This window comes from Eulemur rufifrons, chromosome 20, assembly GCF_041146395.1.
Source record: "Eulemur rufifrons isolate Redbay chromosome 20, OSU_ERuf_1, whole genome shotgun sequence".
Taxonomy (NCBI): Eukaryota; Metazoa; Chordata; class Mammalia; order Primates; family Lemuridae; genus Eulemur; species Eulemur rufifrons.
Window position 1 is genome coordinate 21,427,729 of NC_091002.1, and position 25,606 is coordinate 21,453,334.

General features: G+C 41.9%; 2 protein-coding genes across 7 annotated transcripts in view; one reads left to right on the forward strand and one right to left on the reverse strand.

The window, feature by feature from the left end:
- Nucleotides 1–7,258, reverse strand: part of RPN2 (ribophorin II) — a 52,500-nt gene extending 45,242 nt beyond the window's left edge. For all 6 annotated transcript variants that reach the window (XM_069496254.1, XM_069496256.1, XM_069496255.1 and 3 more), the window contains exons 1-2: nt 7,204–7,258; nt 5,219–5,412 (exon numbers count right to left, since the gene is read on the reverse strand). In XM_069496254.1, the coding sequence (XP_069352355.1) occupies nt 5,219–5,412; nt 7,204–7,216 (207 nt within the window). In that variant the 5' untranslated portion in view covers nt 7,217–7,258. The remainder of the gene's footprint in view (nt 1–5,218; nt 5,413–7,203) is intronic.
- Nucleotides 7,007–25,606, forward strand: part of MROH8 (maestro heat like repeat family member 8) — a 55,003-nt gene continuing 36,403 nt past the window's right edge. Inside the window, exons 1-7 of the mRNA XM_069496250.1 lie at nt 7,007–7,350; nt 11,231–11,352; nt 13,799–13,944; nt 17,264–17,386; nt 22,251–22,330; nt 23,031–23,175; nt 24,399–24,494. Of these exons, the coding sequence (XP_069352351.1) occupies nt 7,064–7,350; nt 11,231–11,352; nt 13,799–13,944; nt 17,264–17,386; nt 22,251–22,330; nt 23,031–23,175; nt 24,399–24,494 (999 nt within the window). The 5' untranslated portion in view covers nt 7,007–7,063. The remainder of the gene's footprint in view (nt 7,351–11,230; nt 11,353–13,798; nt 13,945–17,263; nt 17,387–22,250; nt 22,331–23,030; nt 23,176–24,398; nt 24,495–25,606) is intronic.

The window sequence follows — 25,606 nt, forward strand, 5'->3', positions numbered from 1 at the left end:
TAAAGTTTACAATTCATCCATTCAACAAATATTTGTTGAACATCCTCCGTGTGTCAGATGTGTGCTAAGCAGGAGGAAGACAGTTTGAAAAAAAATAAAATGTCAATCAATGTACACCAACTGCTATTACTTTATAAAAGTACTACGAATATAGGCTAATACTTCCTATGTATTACCACATGCCAAAGTGCTAACTACCCTGCACAGATCACCTGTGAGCTGAGTACTACTATCATCTCCATCTCAGAGATGAGAAAACAAAAATTCTGAAAGGTTAAGTAAGCTGCACAGGTGACTGAGTTGCGAAGTTTTGAAGTTAACACCTTGAAGCCAAGCAGTCTGACTTTAAGTTATAAACCTAAAGCTACAGCTGGCCTAATCATGTAATGATCCCAAGTCACATGGCACGGCAGCCGTCTATGTGACCATTCATTCTACATCTTTCGCCCTCACCAACGTGCCCTCAAATTCATGACACTGGCAGAGAACACCTTTAGGGGTAAGTGTTCAACCTGAATCTCCTGTGGAACTCTAAATCGCGACACAGATAAAAAGGCAACGCTCTGGATGAAGTGAGAGTGCCTGATGCCTCCATGAGCCCCGTAACGTGAATCCTAGGGTTCCATAAAAGTTTGAAAATCAACAGCAGAAATCTTTCATCCTGTGTTCAAATCCTGCCAAAATTTAACATTAATCTAATATCCCAATTTTATCTACTACACCTCACAGTACAAAACCTCTACTAGTTAATTTGTTCTTTCTCTCCCCTCCAGGGCCTCTACAGTCATCAAGAAAACCAGGGCAGAAGGTTGAGGCATCGCCACAAAAGGTACCATAAATATAGTATGTGCACCTGGCACTGCCTGAAGCCCCCTAAATAAATCATAAAGAAAACTTTTTAATATTAAGAATGACAAATAATAGCTACCATTTGAAGAGCCTTTGGTGGGCATTATATGATTTCACTTAGGTAGGCTTTAAAACCCCCTTTTTACAGAGAGGTGGAGCCAGAATTAAAAGCTTGGGTTAACTGGCTCTGATGCCTATGCTCTTACTTTTAAGCTAAACTCATTTTATTAGGAGGTACATTCACTTTGAGGATTTACAAGAGTATGTTCATGAGGAAACGTCTCTTTCCTTAATATGGTCACACATAGGAAGAAAACATTAGGCAGAAACAAGAAATGGTTGTCAGGAAATAATCTGAATAAGTGAGATCTAATATAATAAGGATTAGCAAATTTTATCTATAAAGGATCAGTTAGTAAATGTTTTAGGCTTTCAGACCAGACAGTCTAGTAAGTACTCAACTCTACAGTTAAAATCCAAAAGCAGGCCGGGCGCGGTGGCTCACGCCTGTAATCCTAACACTCTGGGAGGCCGAGGTGGGCGGATTGTTTGAGCTCAGGAGTTCGAGACCAGCCTGAGCAAGAGCGAGACCCCATCTCTACTAAAAATAGAAAGAAATTATATGGACAGCTAAAAATATATATAGAAAAAATTAGCCGGGCATGGTGGCTCATGCCTGTAGTCCCAGCTACTCGGGAGGCTGAGACAGGAGGATCGCTTGAGCTCAGGAGTTTGAGGTTGCTGTGAGCTAGGCTGACGCCACGGCACTCACTCTAGCCTGGGCAACAGAGTGAGACTCTGTCTCAAAAAAAAAAAAAAAAAAAAAAAAAAAAAAAAACCGCAAAAGCAGCCTTACACAATATGTAAATGAATGGGTGTGGATGTGTTCCAATAAAACTTTATTTAAAAAAATAGTCTTCAACCCAGATTTGGCCCTTGGAGCCATAGATTATCAACCCCTCTGCCAAATGGTAGTCAGAGGATGTTTGGCAAACACTGGGCAGTTCACTCACCCTCTCTGAGGTTTCATTTCCTTCTCTATTACAGGATAATATTTCTAACCATATAGAATTATGAAAATTAACTCAAGATAACATATCCAGCATACCTGGCATATATGAGGCACTCAATAAATAGCACTGATTACTGATACCAGTCTGGAGCAGAAAATACAGAACATAAGCCTAGGTCATCTCATGTCATACCAGAAAGCAAAGAAATTCTCAAAGGCTACTGAATCACATAAAATAGACACACACACACACACACACACATATATTTAGGCAAAAATAGAACATTTTGAGCATCAAAAAGAATAACAACTGAAATGGAGCCAGGCGTGGTGGATCACACCTGTAATCCTAGCACTTGGGGAGGCCAACGCGGGAGGATCACTTGAGGTCAGGAGTTTGAGACCAGCCTGAGTACCTGCGAGACCCCGTCTCTACTAAAACTAGAAAAAATCAGCCAGCCATGGTGGTGTGCACCTATAGTCCCAGCTACTCGGGAGGCTGAGGCAGGAGGATCGCTTGAGCCCAGGAGTTTGAGGTTGCAGTAAGCTATGATGATGTCACTGCACTCTAGCTGGGTGACAGAGCGAAACTGTCTCAAACAAACAAACAAAAAATTATTGTTAATCTTGCTAGGTGAAACAAAACAATGGTCATTATTGTTTAAAAATGTTCCCCTAAGAGATATTAATACAAATGAAATGATATAGCTGATATTTGCTTTAAAATACTCCAGCAAGCCAGACACAGTGGCATACACGTGTACTCCCAGCTACTCAGGAGGAAGGAGGATCACTTGAGCCCAGGAATTCGAAGCTATAGTGTGCTATGATTGCGCCTATGAATAACCACTGTGCTCCAGCCTGGGCAACATATCAAGATCCTATCACTACAAATAAAATAAATAGATAGATAGATAGATAAGATTCCAGCAAAAAAATTAAAAAGAAGAGGGAGAGTAAATGTAATAAAAATGGCAAAATGTGAATAATTATTCAAGCTGACAGATGGTACCAGGAGGCTCATATGTTCTCTACACTTTTGTGAATGTTTGAAAACTTCCATAATGAAAGACTGAAACAAAAGAGCTGCTATTCATTTAACTTCTGCCGGATTGTGAGCTCTCTGAAGGCAGTGATTACGACTGGTTCACCACCGTATGCCCAGGGCCCAGTACGGGTGCTCGGTACACAACAGCTCAACGAATGAGAAGGTCATACTACAGTTAGCTAACCTATCAAAACGGTGGGTCAGGGTGCTCATTACTCTCCTCGGAAAAGGAACTATTAGCCTTGAAGAAAGCAAACAGCTCCGAGACCAGAGCCAGGGAGGATCTCAGAGCAGCACTGCAACAAAAGGACTCAGGAGGCCGGGCGAGGTGGCTCATGCCTGTAATCTTAGCACTTTGGGAGGCCTAAGCGGGAGGAATGCTTGAGCTCAGGAGTTCGAGACCAGCCTGAGCAAGAGCGAGACCCTGTCTCTACTGAAAATAGAAAGAAATTAGGCAAACAACTAAAAAAAATTAGCTGGGCATGGTGGTGCATGCCTGTAGTCCCAGCTACCCGGGAGGCTGAGGCAGGAGGATCGCTTGAGCCCAGGAGTTTGAGTTGCCGGGAGCTAGGCTGATGCCACAGCACTCTAGCCCAGGCAAGAGAGAGAGATTCTGTCTCAAAAAAAAAAAAAAAAAAAAGGGACTCAGGAGGCTAGCTGGATGAGTTACCATTCCCCAAAATGCACTGTCCCTGTCTATAAGAAGTTTATGCCTCCCTGACCTGTTGAATCCAGGCATGGCCATATGACTAGCATTAGCCAACTAAATGAGAAAGATAAAAAGAAGTGACTTGTATCTCTCATGAGCAGTTTTAAGAGCCATGCCCTCATTTGCCCTCTGCATATGCTCCAGATAGAGACTGTTCCATCAGCTAAATCCTGGCCTGAAAAAATATAAAGCAAAGCCTCAGCTGACCCACCATGCCACCGAGTATGCACAAAAAGTAAACTTTTATCATAAGCCACTGAGATTGGGGTTGTTTCTATGCTAATACAAAATATGGTAGGCAGATGTCCACACCTTCTCCACTCAGATTCCCATCCACTGATTATTCATTTAAACACAAATTTAGGAACTGCTATGAAGGGATTTTGCAGGTGTAATTAAACCCCCAAGTCAGCTGACCTTAAAATTCAGAGACTATCCAGGTGAGCCTGACCTAAACAGGTAAGCTCTTTAATAGCAGTGGCAGAAGAGGAGGTCAGAGAGATTTGAAGCTTAAGGACTCAACATGCCATTACTGGCTTAAAGGTGGAGGAGGCCACATGAGAAGAAACGCCATGGCCTTGAAGAGCAGAGGGCAACCCTTTGCTAACAGCCAGCAAGGAAATGGGGACATCAGACCTACAACCACAAAAAACTGGATTATGCCACCAATATTAATGAGCTTGGAAGCAGTTTCTTCGCCTAAAGCTTCCCATAAGAGCCCAGCCTGCCCAACACCTTCATTTTAACCTTAAGAGACACTAAGCAGAGAGCCCAGGCAAGCCTGCCTAGACTTCTGACCTGCAAAACTATCAGCCAATAGCCAGGTGCAGTGGCATGTGCCTTGGGAGGCTGAGATGGGAGGATCGCTGAACCCAGGAGTTCAAGGCTGTACTGCACTATGATTGTGCCTGTTAATAGCCATTATACTCTAGCCTGGACAACATAGTGAGACCCCTATCTCTAAAAAAAGAAGAAAAAACAACTATCGGCTAATAAATGGATGGTGGTTTATGCCCCTAAATTTATGGTAATTTGTTATACAGTCATAGAAAACTAGGGCATATGAGAAACCCGGCACAAGAAAATCCCTTAGACTAGCTGTCCATACTATCATAATAAACACAATGTAAATTCACTTAAGACTGTTCTAGACTCCAGAAAAGGTTTTAATCATTATGCATTTTCCTCAGCAAAAGTCAAAAAATATACCAAAATTACCTGATGTAGTGACTATCACCGTTTAATAAATGTGAGCACCCCGCACCTTGAATTCTTCTGTTATTTACTAGCCACACACCTAGGGCACATGTGGTATTGAACAGTCTCCCTCACAGAGATATGGTAAAAGTTTCTAGATGATCTAAGACTTGCTTTTCTTTATATTCCACTAAAAACACCTGGCATGGTCCTAAACACATAATACATTAAGCAATAAAAAAAAAAAGATGTGTCAGATTGAAAAACATTATTTCTCATACTGGATTAACCTTGGTTATCCTCAAATGAGCAAGAGTTAGTTTTGAAGTACTCAAAAGTAACCTAGTGTGGGGACGAAGCTTCTTCTGAACCGTTTTGGCCACCAGGACAAAAGAAGCCTTACCTGTATATCTGGCACCTGGGCACCAAGGCTACTGAGTCCCACGATGGAGTAGAAGGCAGATTCCAAATTTGTGAAAGGGCGGTCCAGCGAGGATTTCAGTCTCTCCACATCATGCTTGGTGAGGTAGTGAGTGGGTGTCAGAGCCCGGGTGCTGGCTATGATTGTCAGGGCCAACAGGAAGACAGTGCTTGAACCTTGGGGGGAAATGACCATTAAATACACTCCACATATTTCCAAAGTTCTATACATAGTCCCAGTGATGATGCACACCAAAGTCTGGGAACCAAATCACATGGGAAAGAATAAGGAAGCCTGGTAGATTCAACCTGAAAATAAGCCTTGGGGAAGTAGTGAGCTTAGTCTTAAACAGTCAGAACGACAGTCCTCCTAGCAAGCCTCCAGGCATCTAAAGCACGGGACTCATCACACTATTCCCATGTAAAGGACGCTCGTAGGTTCTATGCCTCTTAGGATGGATCCAGTCCTGAATCCTCACCCTGCCATACCACCTCTCAACCAGATATCCTCCCTCACTCTTCCCACCATCTGTTGCTCTCTGGCCCCCTCTGTCCCTCTAAGGTGACATGTTCTTCCCCGCCCAGCATTTTTTCACGCTTTCCCTTACATCAACTTTAATTTTTACTTTTAATTTCAGCTCAAATATCTCTTCCTTAAGAAGCCCTTAAGAAGAATTCAAAGTTAAAGCCTACCAGAATTCCTAATGGACAGAAAGATGTAAGAGAAAGAGGAACCAATATACTGATGCTGAATCCCCAACGCCTCTGTACTCAATATGTTAAGTGCTAGTGAATGACTAAGACTAGCATTTTCCCAGCTAGACCGCAAATTCCCCTAATCTTCCCACCTCACATTAATGACAGAAATAACTTTTCTGACTAAAATTTGAGCACTTAACACAGATTGGGTATGCCCATACCATGCTAAGGACTGTGCATGCACCGATTAAATCCTCACAACATCCAAGTGAGGTCGCTATTTTCTGCGTTTTACAGATCAAGAAATTGAGACTCAGAAGTAGTTAACTGCCCTATGACACATAACTGAGACTCAAACTGCAGGTGGCCAAAATCCAAAGTCTGTTTTTAACCACTTGGTATTATCCTCGACTTCTCAAGTAGTGAAGCGGCAAACCACTGCGTCACCTTGATCAAGTTACTTCCCTTCCCTGGGATTCCAACTTCTCATCTGTCAAATGGAAATCACAAGAGTACACACTTCCCAAACTGTGACGATTCCATCCTGCAGTGTCCACTCAGTAACACCAATGCAGTTAACTTTATCGAGCGCTTACTCAGTGCCATGCACTGTTCTAAACTATGCCCAGAGATTCTCTCATTTAACAGAGCAACTCTATGAGGCAGACAACGTGATTAACTTATTTTACAGATGAGAAACTTAAGTGTAGAGGGGTTAAGTAACTCGCACAGGGTCACATAATGAATACGTGGCTGCACCCAGAGTCTAACTTCAGAACTTATATTCTAAGCTCCGAGAGAGAAGTGGGTGATTTTCTTGCCCCTTTCACTGAAAAGGAAACTACAGCCCAAAGAAGGAAGATTTGCCCCAAAGTGCACACGGTGTTAAGGGGCGGCGCGGGGATCCGACCTTAGGCCGCCCTGGACCAGAAGCCCGCGCGAGTCAAATGAATGAGCCGCGCCAGGCCTAGGGCCGTGCGCGGCCGCGGTTCCCCTGACTGGGCCTCGGGGGGACCCGTAGCTCCGCAATGCACATAAACACACACCCCCCCAACCACCGCTGGTCGCAGGCACTCCCACCAGCTCGCACCCCTCCGTCAGACCCGCGACCCCCAGAGAGCCCGAACCCATGCCCCTGCCCTACAGGGGAAGGGGACCCCGCCTGGCCGGCTCCCGAGTGGTGACCACTAGCCTCCCGCGGGCGACGCCCCGCTCCCCAAGGCGTGCCGGCCGCGGGGCCCCGCTGTTGAGCCATGCGCAACGCCTCACCCGGCGGCGCCATTCCTCGGAGCAGGTCCCACCGGAGCCCGAGCCACCGGCTGACTTCCGCTCGGGAAAGTGGCTCCAGGAGCGCGCCGGAGGGGACTCCAGGGCCTCGCGGCAAGCTCTGCGTGCCGGGATGAGCTCTAGGCACAGGTCAGTCTCCGTGGGCCCTCTGGGCCTGGGCGCTCCTAGCAGCCGCGGCGGGATTCTACTCCTAGCGCGCAGAGAGCCTAGCTGTTCTCGCGCATAGACCCGTCTCCCTCCCCCCGCGCCCGAGCCCACTTGGAACCGACCGTCTGGCAACGGTCCTATTCCGGGCGCTGCCGGGAAGCGGTTGGACAAGGCTTCGGGGGTGGGCCCGAGACGGGGCGGCCTCTGATTGGCCGAACCTGCTGTCACTCACTCGTCTCTGCAGCCCGGCCAATTTTAAAGGAACTGGAAAGGTGGGATGGGGAGCGGAGAGCAATATTCAAAAGGATTTTTTTTTTCTTTAGAAAATTACAGCAATTTCCTCCAAAAATCATTACTTCGGTTGTGAATAACCGACCTCTGAGTGGCGTTTTACCTGATTTTAAGAGCAATTCAGTGACGCGTGAGGAGCGTATTAGCCCGTTTACAGACATAACAGGCTCAAACATGGAAGTGACTCATCTAAGAACACAGTACTAATAACTAGCTCCGATTAGTGCGTTTTTACAATATAGCCCGACAGTGCACCCAGCGCGCTACATACATTATTTCATTTACTCTCTGTCACCTTTCTGTGACGTATGTACTGTTGTTAATTCCGTTTTAGGAAGGAAACATTTGAACCAGGCAGTCTGACTCCAGAATCTGTGCATCTAACTACAGTATTATGAACGTATAAAGTATGCACAATATGATAACTCTTGCCATTATTGTTGTCTTAAATATTATCCCACATAGGGGAGAATCGGTTCTTTCTGTGTCTGGACTGTGCTGTTCAGTATGGCAGCCACTAGTCTTATTCAGATATTTTAAATTTGAATTTAAGTAAATTAAAATTAAATAAATTTAAGAAGCAGTACCTCATATATACTGGCCTCATTTCAAGCACTCAATAGCCACAGGTCGCTAGTGGATATTGTATTGAACATCACAAAATTATAGAATATTTCCATTATCACAGAAAGTTCTAGTGGGCTGTGCCGATCTAGAATATATAAAGAACTCTTCCAACTCAATAAGACAAACAACCATTGGTGTGCTGGAGCCATCTCATACTGTCTTGAGAGGGTCAATTGTTAAATTTTCAGGAATTTTGCAAATTGTTTAAATATAACTATATAGAAAATTAAATTGTATCAACAATGAAATAAAGTATCTTGAAAACAAAATTCATCATTTCCTAATTCTTTTACCACATTTTACATTGTCTGTGCTTTTGTGGTTGCTTATATCTATTGTAACGGTATGGTGGAAATATTATTTGGTGGTATGCTATTGCACATCTCCTCCCAAAGTAGTATTGGTAGCTTGATTTGGGCCTCTATGGGAGTATTTATACCATAGATCAGCAAATGCTATGAACTAGAGCTTGATTTAATGCTCTGTTGATTATTTAAATTTAATAATGGAGAAATTGTTAATAGAGATTAAACTTAAAAGTGTGTCACATCTGTGTCTTTACATTGTGAATAGCACAAAAATTTGAGGAAATAGTCTTCTAGTATTTGAAAACTATCATCTAATTCAGAAAAGTCACTCTTGAAGTTTCAACTTGTCTTTGTTGTTTCAATTACATCTTCTTTGTTGATGTAAATGAAAATGTCAACTAGCTTTCACTTACAAACAACATTTAGAGAACCTATTATTAAATAACATTTACCAGCATACTACTGCAAACAACCCAATAAAAAATGTGGGCAAAAGATTTGCATAGGACACTTCCTCAATGAAGATAGATAAATAGGAAATAAACACATGAAAAGATGGTCAACATCACTGCAAATTAAACCACAGTGAGATACCACTACACATCCTTTAGAATGGTTACTGTAAAAAACCCAGCAATACCAAATGTTAGCAAGGATATGGAGCAACTAGAACTCTCATACTGCTGGTGGAAATGTAAAGTGGTATAACCATTTTGGAAACAGATTGGCAACTTCTTAAAAAATCAATTATACAACCTACCATACAACCCAATCATTCTATTCCTAGAGGCTTTGTTTGTTTTTAATTAACTTATTTTTTTTATTAAAGAAATACATGCACACAGGAAAAAGTACAAACTTTATTGGTTTGGAGGGGTTTTTTCCAAAATTGTTTTATTTAATGTTGACTTACTGCAAAAACTTACAAAGTATGCATAAGGAAAAAAGAATAATGATACAATAAAACTGTGCACCCACCACCCTGTTAAAGAGAGAACATAGGAGGGGTGCAGTGGCTCACATCTATAATCCCAGTGCTTTGGGAGATGGAGGTGGGAGGATTGCTCGATGCCAGGAATTTGAGGCCAGCCTGAGCAACATAGTGAGATCTCGTCTCTACCAAAAAAGAAATTTTTTTTAATTTAAAAAAAAAAAGAAAGAACATAACCATAACTTTGAAGTTCTCCTTCTGGTCCTATCCATTCCACCCTTTCCCTCCCCTCTGAGAAATACCCATCCTGCAGATTGTATTCTTTCCTTGTTTTTCTTCATAGTTTTACCTTGTATGTTTATAGTTTTAAGAAGTATTTATTTAGTTGTACATATTTCTTAATTTTATATAAATGGAATTTTCTGCATTTTTTTTCATGACTTTCTTTTCTCTCAACATTGTGAGATTTATCTGTTTTGTTGTGTATAGCTAGAACTCATTCATTTTCACTCCTATAAATACTTCACTGGATACCACAGTTTATCTGTTCTACTGTTGACAGGCCATTGGGTGTCTCCAGTTTTTCACTATGATAAATACTGCTGTGAAGATTCTTATACATATTCCTGGTACACATGTGTAAGAATTTCACTGGAATATATTCCTAGGAGTAGAAGAGTGAATCCTAGTGTATGTACACCTTCAAGTTTACTAGATAATTATTTCCAAAGTGGTTGTACCAATGTATACTGCCAACTGCAATTTATTAGATTTCTGTTTGCTCCACATCTTTGTCAAATTTAATATTCAGGCCAATATAAAAAAATTCAGGCAATTTAGAAATTTAAAAATCAAAATTTTCTCCCAACAATTTTCACTCCACAGATGTTTGGTTTGAATTCTGTAAGTTTTTCTACATGTATCCCAACATTTGTGTGTGTGTGTGTGTGTGTGTGTGTGTTACTGTGTGTACACACATACTTAGCACTATTATTTTAATAAAAATGGGGTCATATTATGTCCACTGTTTGGCAACTTGTTTTTTCATTCATTATTCTATGCTAAATATTCAGTAAATATAAATGTACTCATTCACTCTGCCAATATTTATTGAGCATTACAGTGCATCAGATGCTATTCTAGGCTCTTGGGATACATTCACGAACAAAGCAGCCAAAGATCCTTGTTCTCATAGATCTTACATTTTAGCAGGAAGAAATAGATGACAAACAATGAACACCATAAATAACTGAATGATATATTAAAACGTGCTATGTGCTATGGAAAAAAGAAAAAGTAGGAAAAGGTAAGGGGGATTGAGGGAGGGTGGATGAGGTGTTCTACCTCCATCTGTTTTTAATTAACAGCAGCACAGTGTTTCTCACCTCTCCATTCACTCCCCCTGAGGCTGACAGTATGCCAGGTGCTGGGGATAAAACTGTGACCGTGTAGACAAGGTTTCTCCTCTAGTGGAGTTTACAGTCTGATAGGAGACAGTCAAACACGCATGAATGAAAAAGATAATTGTAGGTGATGGTTACTACAAGAAAAAAATGAGAAATTAACTGTGGGGCTAGATAGAGGGAGGTACTTAATCTAGATGATTAAGTGCCTCTCTGAGAAGGTGATATTTAGGCTTTGATTAAATGATGAGACAGAAGCAGTCCTGAAAAACTAATTTTTCTAATCCCCTCTTCATTCCTAGGATCTGTGGTCAGGAAGAAGTAGTGATCCCCTGTGCTTCTGACAATGATTCAGGAAGTGTGGACTTGCAGCTGAACAACTTAGAGGATGTTAAAAAAGGTCCAAGTAGCTTTGAATTTACAGGTGAAAAGGGGAACAGACTAAAAAAGAGGGAGAGTGGGGAGGGAATCTCTCTTCAAGACAAGCCAGGAGGTATTGATTGAGTACTTGCTGGGTGACCCGCCCTCGACTAGACTTTGACAATGAATTTGGTACCTGACTTTGAGACTTTGGAATACAGCTGGTAAGATAAGATGCATTATTCTAGATGTGCAGAAAATGAGACAAATAGTCTTACAGACTCTGCAGCAGAGTTTGAGTGTTTGGGGGATTATTCTGAGAAGGGAAAGGCGGGTGTGGGTTGGCATAGAGGGGGAAGACTTCATGCAGAAGGTGGGGTCTGGATTGAGCTGTAGAATAACTGTCTTTCGTTTATTCTACAAACATTTATTGAATACGAGGTGCTGGGCATGTAACAGTGAACATAGCTGACATGGTCCCTGCCCTCACAGAACTTACATTATAATACAGAAAAAACACCAAAAAAGTAAACAGGCCAGGCATGATGGCTCATGCCTGTAGTCTTAGCACTCTGGGAGGCCAAGATGGAAGGATTGCTTGAGGCCAAGAATTTGAGACTAGACTGAGCCACCAGTGAGACCCCATCCTACCAAAAATAGAAAAAATTAGCCGAGTGAGGTGGCTCGTGCCTGTAGTCCCCGCTACTTGGGAGGCTGAGGCAGGAGGATTGCTTGAGCCTAGGAGTTTGAGGTTGCAGTGAGCTATGATGACACCACTGCACTCCAGCCTGGGCAACAGAGCTAGACTCTGTCTCCAAAAAAAAACAACAACAAAAAAGTAAATAGTAACTAAAGTAACTTCAAGTTGTAGTAAGCACTATGGAAAAATTAAATAAGAGGCTGAAACCAAAAATAAGGGAGATGAGAACTTACTTTAAACTATGGATGTCAGAGAACACCTGTATGAGGCAGTGCTATTTAAACCTAGAGGAGGCCTCAAGGATATGAAAGAGTAACCCATGTGAGTAGAGGGACAGGCATTCCAGACAGATGAAGCAGCATGTGCACGAGACAGAAAGACCTGGGGTGCTTGAGGAACTACATTCGTTCGTTCATATATTCACTCACCAAATACTGAAGCCCTGCTGTGCTCTAAATTTAATCTAGCTGCTGGAGATGCAGCAGTGAACAGAACAGACACAATGTACAATGTACAATTAGAACTAGGTGTAATCTATGAGATGGGGAGGGGGATCAGTGGAAACAGAGAGGTTTGTTAGTGACTACAAGGATACTTAGCTGAAATGGGCAAAGAGGGGATACAGGAAAGGCATCCTGGAGCTGAGTTCTTGAAGAAAGAGTAGGAGTTAGCAAGGCAACAAGAGGTACGGAAAGGTGGGGGAAAGGATGGAGAAAAATGCAGGCAGAAGAAACAGCCTGTGCAAAGGTCAGAGGTGAGCAAGAACATGGTTTCAAGTATTGCAATTAGTGGATGACAAGAATGTGGCAAGGAGTAGGAGGAGCTTGCAAAAGGAGACTGAAAAGATTATAAAAGTAGAATGGCAGAAATCTTCAGATGATAGATGTGTTAAGGAGGAAATAGTAAGACTATTAGCCTAACAGGAATAAGGAATTTTATATAGGAAAATAGAGGAGATAAGACGTAAAGATAAATGAAGAGAAAAATGATGCCGTTGTCATCATTGTCACTCAGGAAGCAAAGAAGTAATATTTGCTGACACTTCCTTGGTGTTAACTCTGTATCAGCCGAATGAGGTAAGTAAGTAGGTTCTATTATCATCCCCATTTCGGAGATGAAGAAATAGGCCCCAAGAAGCTAAGGTCACACAAGGTCAGAATGCTAGAAAGAGGCAGAGCCAGCCTCTGAGCCTAGGCAGATGGGCAGGGGAGCCTACGCTGTCCCAGGTGGGGAAGAAGGTACCTCCAGCACATACTGTGGCCCGCTCCAGTGGGAAGAGATGAGGATCAGCAAGGGGCTGCTACTATATTTTAAGCTCTTGTCACTACAGAGTCGTAAACCTTTGAGTTTGAATAATACCTACCAATTAAGTGCTTACTATGTGCCAGATCCTAGTATCAGTTCTTTGCAGGTATTACTTCCTTTAATTCTTACAATAACCCTGTTTTACAGATGAGGAAACTTAATGTTCCAGGAGGAAACTAACTTGATAAAGATCATACAGCTAATAAATTGGTAGAGCTAAGATTCAAACTAGTCTCAAACTGAGATTGAAAGTCCATGCTCTTAACTATTCTGCTACAGTTCAATCCCGAAAATTCTTGTAGTTTAGGAGGCACTTAGAGAACATTGAATTTGTAATTGAGAAAACTGAGATTCAGAGAAAGGAAGGGACTTGGTCAAGTCGCAGATCAAGTAGTAAAGGTGAGAACAGGACTTGTCTATCCTGCCGTTTAGTGGTTCTCCCTGCTAAACCGTATCACTTTACACAGTATGGAGGCGTCACCGAGTGTCTTTCTTTCGATATTAGACTTGGATATCTCTGACATCCCTGGACTTCCTCGGGAGTCCTTCTCATGTAGCTTCGGATACCCGACCCACCAGGGGCCCCTCAGTGAGGCCATCATTGAGAGGCTGATCCAGTCCATCCAGGCGGTTTTTAATGGTGAGCTAAAGGTATGCACAAACAATCCTTACGAGTTGTGTAACTTATTCCTCCATTTTAACAAATATTTTAAACATATATTATTTCTTTATTATGCAAGTAATTTTACATTATAGATTATAAAATTATAGATTACATTATAGATTATAAAACATGTTTATTTGTTTAATATTCATAATGAATATATTTTATATATTTATAAATTATATTTATATATAATTATAAAATTCATATAAAAACAGAGAAAACCATAATAAAAATTAAAAGTTAATCTTCTCTAATCCCACTCTCCTGAGTTAACTGTTAACATTTTGCTGTATATATTTTTAGGCTTTTATATCTGTTCATACAGATGCATGTGATTATAGGAAAAAAACATCATATATGCTAGAAGAAAAAATTTTTTCTAGGTCAGTAACTATAGACCAATATTATTCTACCTAATAGCTGCACAGTATTCCACTATTTAGGTGAATCATTCATTCATTCATGCATGTATGAGAGCATGTAACAGAAGAACTTATCTGGGGTAAGGGAAGGCATCTCCAAGGAAGTAACCCTTGAGATCAGATCTGAGGAATGAATAGGAAAAACTAGAAGTTAGAATTGGGGTTAGTTAGTGTTCCAGAAATAGGAAAGGATATGTTTAACAACCTTGTGGCAGAAACGAGCACAGCATGCTTGAGGAACTAAGACCAGTATGTTTAAATCATGGTGATGAAAGGGGAGGGTGGTACCAGGTGAGGCTGAAGAGATGAAGGCAGACCTTGGAAACCAGGGTAAGAATTTTGATTTTTAGTCTAAGAACAATAAAACAAATAAGGAATATATAAGGAAATGAATATCCTAATACCCCATTATTAGCCATTTAGTTTCTTTCCAGTTTTTTTGTTATTATAGTCCTTTGACAAATATTCTTTGTGGGTTTTTGTGTACCCCTCAGATGATTTCTCTAGGGTAAACTCGTAGATGTGCCGTTGCTGAATCAAAGGGCATGTACCCTTTTTAGGCTTTTAATAGATACTATTAAATCATGCCCCAAGAATGTTAAGCCTATTTATAGTCTCACCAGCAAAATATACTAAATGCTAGTTGCTTACAGCTGTCCAAAATCAGTATTACTTTTTTTGTTTTTAATCATTACCAATCTAATAGAAGAACAAGTGAATCCATTTGTTTGACCTCTGTATCTTAGCATCTCTCATCCTACTGGGTAGTAGCTTACTTAGCCTGAAGCTTCATGAGATGCAAGTATCACAGTGACTCCTCTCTCGTTAGTGTTCCCAGTGATTTCACCTTCTCTGTGGCTTTGAAATCCCATTCAACCAATCAACAAGTAAGGAATGAGCACCCACCATTTATAGGACAATTGTGCTAGACACTCAGAAGAAGTTGGAGTGGTAAGATTAAAAAAAGTCTATTGAATAGGTAAACAAACTAGGGGACATCCATAAAGCAGAATACTACTCAGCAATAAAAAAAATGAACTATTGATACCCGCAACAACTTAGATGAAGCTCAGCTGCATTATGCTGGGTGAAGGAAGCCAGTCACAAAAGGTTACATACTATGATATAGGATTCCAGTTACATGACATTCTCTAAAAGACAAAACTATAGTGATGGAGAACAGATCAGTGATTCCCAGGAATTAGGGATGGGGAGAGGCTATGACTGTAAAGCAATAGCACCTGAGACATTTTGGAGGCGATGGAGCTGTTCTGTATCCTGGTTGTGGTGGTGTTTCCATGCATGTATTACGAGGCATAGATCCATACACTTCCCCCTAAAAAATCAATTTTACTGTATGATACTTTAAAAAAATCATCATATCACTTTGTATCCCATAAATATATACAATATAATTTGTCAATTTATAACATTAAAAAAAAACTGAGCCTCTACTGGAAGAGAGGATGAGGAATACTTCTGGAATGCTTGTAATAATCTGTTGCTGGCTACACAGGTGTTTTTGGTTTGTGAAAATTCACCAAGCTATGCATTTTCTTTATGTAGAATGCCAATAAAAAGTAAAAAATAGAACACCTAAAGCCAGCACATTGGTCTTCACTTTTGACTTGGACTATTCATCAGACTTCATGTCAGCAAGGCTTCATTTGCATTTCTTTGAAATTAATGAAGGGCTTGAATGGCTGCAGTGAACTGAAACAAAAAAGCCCATTCCCTGTCTTGACCTGACTCCACAGTCAGTCAGGAAAATAGATGAATAAGAAGGTAATGATGTCAGAGTATCACAAATGCCTTGATAGCGATTTACTCATGTGGTTTATAGATACACTTAGGAAGGGCACCTGACCCTGCTTCAGGAGAAATTGCATGATCCGATTCTTAAAATATATATTGATTTTAGTCAGTAAGCAAGAAGTGTAGAGAAGTCAAAAGGTGCAAAGCCCAGAAGCAGGAAAGGGCAGCATAAAAGTTAATTTGGCTAGAGTTCGGAATGCCACAGGGCAAGAGCTGGATTTGAAGAGGTCAGCTGGGGTCTTGTTGGGACGGGCCTCAACCTCCATGGGTGCTGTTGAAAGATTCTAGATAGGGAGTTACCTGATCAAATTTGCATTTGAGAAAGATGAATCTGGCAACAACTGGGGAAATGAATTGGAGAGGGCAAAACTAGAACAGAGAAAGCCTTTGTCTGGTGGTTATGCTACTCTACGTGAGAGAGAATGGGGCCTCCTTGCAGTGTATTGCTATGTGCTCTCCAGAGAACTTGTACCAGTTTACATCATCTATGTGCAGGAGAAAAGGACTGCAAGAAATTTTCTCAAGGTTGTGGAATTATTGGTGTCTATTATTTTTTAATTTATACTTTATTTTTTCAAAGTTTCTATGATAGAGATTGCTTTTATAATCAGAAAATGAGAATGTTGATACAAAAAGAGATTTTATTCTTCAAATGAGAACTTGCATTTTAATAGCAAACCTTAAAGACAAAATAGTGAATCTTTAATGACATCAGAAGAACTAGAAGTAGCAGCCTCAGAGATCACCTTTAAGAAGCTTAATCAGGCAGCACTGTGCAGGGCAGGTAGGCAGGAAAGCAAAGGCTAAAGATGGGGAGAGCCATCAAGGAGCACTTAGTAATCCAGCTGTGAGGAAAAACGAGGTTCCAATCAAGGCAGGGCGGCCAGCGGACAAGGAATTTCACTGAGATCCTCTGTCGTTTATTCATTCCTTATAATAAAAGCCTGATATAGGATTGAATGAGAGGTCAGATGTTTAAAACATTCCAAGAAACTTTTCAAAAGCCCTCTACAATGGTCAGATGATAGTGTATAACTGTGTTTTTATCATTTTTCCACAAATTCAGGATGAACTTGAAAAGCTGACATTCCTAAGATCTTTGTCTTCTCTCAGCCAAACTTTATCTTATGATGAAACTGCAGAATCATTCATTCACAGCCACGTGGCAAACATTGTGCATGCCCTAAATGTAAGTATTGTGACCTTATCACAAATTATTGGGACTACACAAGAAATTCAGTGACTTGCCAAAACATGTTTTAGTGGCTTCACCTGTGTTATCAATCCCCTTGCACTCATTTCAGTATCTCTGCATGAGGAGAAATACTCAGGGCTACCCTACAAATACAGTCACCCTTGAAAACCAATTAAAAGAAGAGTAGAAAGGAGAGAAATGGGATTTAAATTTCTCGGCAAGGCCAATGCTGCATTCTCATTAATCAAGCAGTGGGATCTGAGACAGTCTCTGTAATCAAGTGCCAGCTCTGCCTCTTTTTAGCTGTGTCATTTTGAGAAATCACTTGTCAATGCCTCAGTTTCCTCATCTATAAAATAAGAACAGCTATATCTACTTCACAGAGCTATTGTAAGCATTAAATAAGAAGTCAGTGTCAGCCATGTAACATGGTAACTAGCACACATTATGCATTTGAGAAACATGATTGTATTAGTGTTAGTATTGTATTTTGTCCTGCTTGTCCTCCAGCCACCCTCTGCCACCGACTCATCCATTCATTCCCTTATTCAGTGCCTGACAGTTCCAGGCCCTATCCTGGGAATTGGGGCTGCAAAGTCAAAGAAGACATAATCCCTGTTCATGCAGCCAAGGAAGGTGTAATCAAGTGTCACAGGGACTGTGACAGAAGTTTAAATGGGTGTACTGGGGGCACAGAGGAGGGAGTGAGCGATCAATTCCATGTCAAAGGGCCCAGGAGGGCTTTACAAAGGAGGTTGTGCACTTAAGCAAGTACTTAACTTCTCGGCGCTTTAGTTTTTTCATCTGTGAAATGCCCCCTACAGTTTCTCTAAAGCTGTAAAATACTGATTGTGAGATTTCTTATATACTCCAGTAATATGAGCAGTTCTTTCTCATACTACAGATCTGTAAGGCTGACTAAATTGATGATTAACTTTTTAAATCGAAGGCTAACCAGCCAACAGTTTTGTTAAATGGTAGACAGTTATCAAGGATCTTCTATATCTAGTACACCATGGTGCTTTGATAAAGGTTACAAATTTCCTAGAAACTTTAATCCTTGCCCTCCAAGAGTTTATAATCCATACAGAAATGACCATACCTCAAAAAGTAAACAGGTTGAGAACCATTCCAAATAGTACATTAGGAAGTGCAGCATGATATAAAGCAGATTTAAGAATGAACGCAGCTTTCTGCTTGGCTATACTCCTTGGAAAAAGGTCTGTAGGCAGCCATTAAACACAGCCAAAGTGACATGTTTCGAAATTTCCACTTCCCCTAGAATTGGCAGCAATGGGTTGCCACAGGGTTCAACAAGCCAGCTTAGAAAATCCACAGATGCAAGTCTCAGACAGCGAAAGCACACTGAATTGCCCCATGCTTTGCATTTGGATCTGTCCAACCAGTAGTGAAATGCCAACATCAGATATTAACCAAAGTATGTGCTGGCAAGGGAATCGGCCTAGAAGAGTTAAGGGTAGCTAGTGTCCATGAGAAATTGCATGGATCACTGCAACATTGTACAAGTCTGCAAAGTCCTTGCAGGGGCTGAAAAAGCATGGCTTCCAGCAACCAAGGGGAAAGGTACCCAAGAGGAGAAGCAGTGCTGCTGAGGAACCCACTGGAGGAAAAAGCCGGGGTCAGTACAGAGAAATAAAACTTCAAGGCATCTGTCAATCTTCTTGTGACCCACACCAGTGCATGGCTTTTAAATCTCCAAATAAAAAGAGCCAAAGAAGCCAACAACAGAAAGTGGAAAAGAGGGGGAAAAACATCTGTTAATGACACTTTACCAAAGAGTGTACATAAGCACATGAAAAGATGCTCCATCATTGTGATTAGGGAAAAGCAAATTAAAACCACAATAAGATTCAACTACACACCTACTAGAATGGCTAAAAAAAAAAAAGAAAGGCAATGCCAAATGTTGGTGAGGATACGGAGCAAATAAAACTCTCATACAGTGCTGGTAGGAATAGGAAATGGCACAACCACGTTTGAAAACAGTTGGGCAGCTTCTTAAGCCGTTAGACATACACTTTCCATATGACCCAGCAATTCCACACGTAGGTGAAATGAAGCACACAGATGTATGCACAGATGTCCATAGCAGCCCTATATGTAAGAGCCAAACACTAGAAGAAACCCAAATGTTCATCAGAAGATGAGCAGATGAAGAAATTGTGATGCTGTATATTCATTCAGTAGAATACTGCTTAGGAATAAAAAGGAACAAACCATTGATATATGCTACAACTTGGAAGAATCTCAAAATAATTATGCTGAGTGAAAGAAGCCAGATAGGAAAAGATAATATACTGTGTGATTCCATTTATATAAAATTCTAGAAAATACAAACTAATCTATAGTGATAGCAGACCAGTGGGTGCCTGGAGGCAGGAGCAAGTTCCAGCACAGCTCTGGGGGTCTCAGGCAGGGGCTGCTCCAGCATCAACATGACTCAAACCTCTAGCAGCTCAAACCCAGTCTCTGTCACTCTAAAATTCCAAACTGCAAGAGAGAATCTGATTGTCCCAGACTGGGTCTGTTTTCCACCCCTGCATCAATCCCATATGTCTGGGGGCAGGATCATCTAGCAATGATCTGACTGGGCGTCCCTCCCTGTGTGTTGGAGGCATTCCCAGGGAGAAGGGGTGATTGTTGTGATCCGGGCAGTCACCCAAAGAGTTTTCTACTATACGAGTACTTCACAAACAAAAAATAGTCTCACTTCTGAATTCCCTGTAGTGGCTAGCATAATTGTGAACAAATAATAAGCCTTTAATACCCAACTCATTTAAAAAAGAAAAAAGAAGATTCTGGCAGCAGTGGGTGAAGTAGGTTGAAGTCAAAGGGGATGGCAGGCCTGAGGGTTCAGCTAAGAGACACTGCCTTCATCCACAGGTGAGGGGTGTGGCTCTAGAAAGGGAGAGTCCCGGAAACCAGCCGGTGCAGAGCTGGGAGTGGCTATGGATAGGATGTAGGGCTTGAACAAAAGAGAAAAAAGTCATAAATCACCTCTTTAATGAGCCCTGGGAAAGGGCACCACTGACAACTATTAAAGGCTAGAAAGGTGTGTCCTCGAGATAACTAGATGTGGGCCAGTCCAGCCCTGGGAGAGCTGTCAAGGCTGAAGACAGTCTTATGCTCTGTCCCTTCCAGACTATAAAGCCATAAAAGTAAATGAGCTCCTTGAGGAAGTACGTGAAGGAGAGCAGCAGGCCACCAGCAAGGTCTGAGTCAGACCAGAGTCGGAGAGAGAGAAGAGAAAAAGAAAGGGGCGAGGAGGGGAACCTGGTAGTACACATCGACACTTAACTGCCTCCTGAGTTCTTCGTGAGGTCTTTTTGGTGGCGGTAAGAGACATCCGCTAGAGGCAGCTGAAACACCGAAGGGGAGATTTGTTCTAAGGATCACTGAGTGTTTTCCAGAACCCTACGACAGGAAGAGCAGCCTGCCCCAGAAAGGGAATTTATCTAGAAAATAAAAAGCTTCCACAAACTCAGGGAGAACTTTTTCTTCATCTTTTAACTTTTCTCCTTTGTTTTTGTTTGTTTTGTTTTTGTTCTGAGGCAAGAGTCTCGCTCTGTTGCCCAGGCTAGAGTGCCATGGCATCGTCATAGCTCACTGCAACCTCAAACTCCTAGGCTCAAGCGATCCTCCTGCCTCAGCCTCCTGAGTAGCTGGGACTACAGGTGCGTGCCACCGTGCCCAGCTAATTTTTTCTATTTTTAGTTGCCTGGTTAATTTTTTTTTTCCTATTTAGTACAGACAGGGTCTTGCTCTTGCTCAGGCTGGTCTCGAACTCACCTCAAGCAATCCTCCCGCTTCGGCCTCCCAGAGTGCTAGGATTACAGGTGTAAGCCACCTCACCCAGCCCCAGCCTGACCCCAAAATTGGCCATCTCTGTTACCTTGTCCACAGGAACCAGTGCTCCCAAATTTTAAATTTCGTCCTTTTAGAAGTCCAGCCAGACTGAGATTGAGGTACTTTGTCCTGATTCCTGAGAGAATCCAGTTGACCTTGGTAGCTACTCCTGGACAGATGAGCTGTGGCCAGTGGGAGAGAATGACTTGGCAGACACACGGCTCTGAGGTGCCCATTCCTGTGGGCTGGGGGCAGTTCCCAAAGAGGCTTCCACAAAAGCCATTTACGTTTGCGCCTCACATCAACTCCCTGAGATACATCTCATTCCCTCATGCAGATAAGGCACTCGGGCAGTTCAATGACATGGTCAGGGTCACACATCGAGTGGCAGAACCAGTGCTCACCCCAGAGACTCTCCACTCCAAAGGCCCTGTTTTTCCCTCTGTATCACTGCAGACTTTCCAAGCAGCTGTCCCTCTGCCAATTTCTAATTTGGAAAGTTATTCCTTTTCCAGGACAGGTAGCTCAGAATAATGTTAGATATGATAGTAGAGATGACTAGTAGAAAGAGGAGTTAGAATGCCTAAAGTAGAAATAATCACTGGTAATAAAAATAATGAATAACAGATGCTGACAATTAAGAAGGGCTAGTAGGTATCATGAATTAGTTCATTTAGTATTCACGGCCACCCGTGAAGGTAACTAGTACTGTTACCTAGTTTCACGGATAAGGAAACTGAGGAACCAGGAGGTTAAATAACTTGTGTCAGCTCAAACAGCTGGTAAGAGGCAGAGCCAGGGTTGGGGCTCTGGCTCGAGAGAATAAACCCCTAACTCTGCCACCATCCTGCAGCCAGTCCTGTGGAGCCGAAGAGCAGGGCCGACTGAAGGACCTGCTATTGTTCTTACATGGCACCCACATCTCTATCATCTCTGGCCTAATGAATGGGTACATTGTCGACTCTCTCAAGTTCTTTCCTTCTCATTGCAGGTACTGGTGCAAGAGGAGCCGCTGCATTCTCTATTCAGCCCTGTGCGCCAGGAGGTCTTTGTCACCATTACTGATCTCAGGTGACACCCACATGCCCCTTACATGTGCATCCTGGTTCCTCATTAAGGGCCAGTGCCAGAGACAACTCTGACATGTTCCGTGTTTTTAACTTTTGAAAACTAGATAGAGAAGAGGAAGCCAAATCCACGTTTTTGAGTACAAACTTTGATTTCATGTATGTGTCATTAACATGTGAAAGACTTTATTGGAACCTCCTTGGAGTTCATATTTGCCCAAAGTATATTCAGTGCCAAGTTACTCCCATATATGTTTCATGACATTCGAGTTCCAAGGTCTAAGAAATTTGGAAGGGCTGCCTGCTGTTTACCTGTCTTGGAGATTTGTTCTGCAGTGATTAAACTGATTGCAGGTCCTGAGAAGTCCTGTAGTTAAGTTTTAACCCACTGTTGCCCAAACTAACATTCAGCAGAGCATGCTTTGGAAAATTGTGACTTACCATGCTAGACTGTAGCAGGCTTCCCTCTGCAGTTGAACTGAAGGAAAGCCTGGCAGGATATTGCTCTGCTCACTTCTTACGGGGGAACTCTTCTCTAAACTTTTGTGAGATTTCTCTAAACAGACTGACAAGCCATTTATCTCTTCCATCAGAATGACACTCCAGCCAGTTTACCCTTCCCTATTTTGTAACTTTGATCCCTGCTCATCAATATCAAGTCAAACCCTTTCCCAGCTTGCTGTTACCAAACTGTCTTTTCTTAGTTACCAGGATGTCCATTTGCTGTTTGGCTCTGAAGAGCGAGCTGAGTTGTTCAGCCTCATCACCAAAAGTATGATCACTCTGCCCTCTGTGAGGAATCTTACCCAGCTGCAGGAAATCATGCCAAGTGGGCCCTACAACTCAGAGGTAACTCACGCTTCACTTTAGGAACTGCCCATCCACAGGGTCAGCTGATCTTGGCCTTTAGAGAGTGCATTTGATTTTTTAAAACTACCCAGAAACCATTTAAGCCAAGTCTGGTGAACAAAATAGGTGGTTAAGTTAGAAGATAGCTTTTTTTCCCCTTCATTTTCCCTTCATTACTTCATTCCTTCCTTTCAGCTGTAAAATAAGCTCGGAGTAGTTATTCATATGTTTAACAGGCATCTATTTAAGGGTCCCCATGTGCTAAGCATTCTGATAGGCAATAGGAACACAGCAGTTCAGTCTCACTCATGGAGCTTGCATTCTAGTGCAGAGAGACAAACTGATGATAAAGAAAATATGTCAGTTGGTAATAAGTGTTATGAGAAGAAAAGCAGGCAAAGAGGAGGATGAAGAGTACTGTGGGCTGAGCACAGTGGCTCACGCCTGTAATCCTAGCACTTTGGGAGGCCAAGGCGGGGAGGATCTCTTCAGGCCAGGAGTCAAGACCAGCCTGGGCAACATAGTGAGACCCTGTCTCTACAAAAAATTTAAAGATTAGCCAGATGTGGTGGTGTGCTCCTGTAGTCCCAGCTACTCAAGAGGCTGAGGTGAGAGGATTGCTTGAGCCCAGGAGTTTGAGGTTGCTGTGAGCTGTGATCACGCCACTGCACTCCTGCCTGGGCGATAGAGCAAGACCCTGTCTCTAAAAAAAAAAAAGAGTACTGTGTTTGGGAGGCATATGGGTGGTCAGGCAAAGCCTTCCTGATGGGGTGATAGTTGAAGGAAGAGAGACGGTGTGGGTATGTCTGGAGGAGAAGCTTTTAAGCTGAGGGAAGGGTTAGGTACAAAGGCCCTGATCTCTTCTTCAGTGGCTACTAAACTCGGCTGGTAAAGCAATTGCCAAAGAGGACTTATTCCCCTGTGTTTCAAGATGTCAGAAAGAGTTACAAGTCACTTTTAAAAGTATCTTGATGACCGTTCAGTAATTCCCCAGATGAATTAATAGTAAGAGTCAATTAACTGCGATCCCAGTAATGCAAAGGTGTCCATTTGAAATGAAGATTTATTCTGCTTCACCTGATGCTGCAGACTGTCCACGAGAACTTGTACACTGGTTCTGCAACCTTGAGGAAAGTCTCAAGATAATGATAAGAGCTTCCAAAACATACAGTGCTAGGAGAGCTTCATGTGGTGGGAGCATCGCTGATCCTGTGCCTTCTCAGTATCTCTACAGGCTGACGTTCCAGGCATTCTTTGAGATGCTCCAGAGTTTGGTGATAAAAGACCCACATTTGGAAAATCTTGACACCATTTTGAAGGTAAACAGGATATCAGGGAGAAATGGAAAACTATTCCTGTTAACTGGTGAAAGTGGAAGAGGAAAATGTGGAAGGCTCAAGTTGCAGAAGGCAACATGTTATTTAAGAGTATCAGCTATCAGCTTTGAGTCAGAAACTTGGGCTCAAATTCTGACTCTGCCATTCATGGGTTACAAGTCCTTCTGCTGTAAATTCTGCAAGGAATTTGCTCTCTAAAAGTCTGTTCTTCACCTTTACATGGAGATAATAACTACTGTGAGTATTGGATAAATAGCCTTCAATAAATGGTTGCTAAACTATTCCTTAAATTATTATTCCTTACTAGCATGGAAGGGTTTTAATCGTTGATGAGGGAACAGACTCAGCCCCATGAGTTAATAAATAAGCAGCCTTCTACAGGTGGGACTCAAGGGTTATAATGACCACCTGCCCCTACCTGTACCTGTTCCAGTATATGCCATTCCATCATTAGGGATTTATTCATTGGAGTGCATTCTCTGCAGTTCAAGCATCTTGCTGTCTTGCCCTTTTTAAAGATGCAGATATCCCAGAAAGGGATAACCCTTCAAGCTATTATTAATCATTTGTACCTGAGTACAGATCAGCATTATTCTTGTCATAACTGAGCTTAACATTATTTTTCACTCCTCTTGTATTTGTATGTTAACATACCAGCCAGACTGGGTTTCTCCAGTTGTACTTTGTACTTTCCTCCCTTGGCAGCTTAATTCAAGCCATTTCTTCTGCCTGAAATGCCTGCTTCTTCATGAACACCTTCTCATGGATATTATCTTCTCCATTCATTCCTCCCTGACTGTTCAAGTTGCTGCAATTTCTCTATCCTCAGAGGTCTTTGATAGTATGTTATTAACTTTATTTCTTTCCAAAGCAGAAGGTTTGAGAGGGCTAAAAGCATATAGAAAAACAGAATAATTAATGAAGAAATTGGGATGAAGGGAAAATGAATCTAGAAAATAAGTTCCTGTAGCAGCCAGACCACACAACCACCCAGGTCTTTATGCCTTGCTTGTTGTCCAGGCACTTGCGTGTCTCCCTCAAGCTGATTCATCATTTAGAAAAATACCTTCAGACATAGTAGTAACGTGGAACTT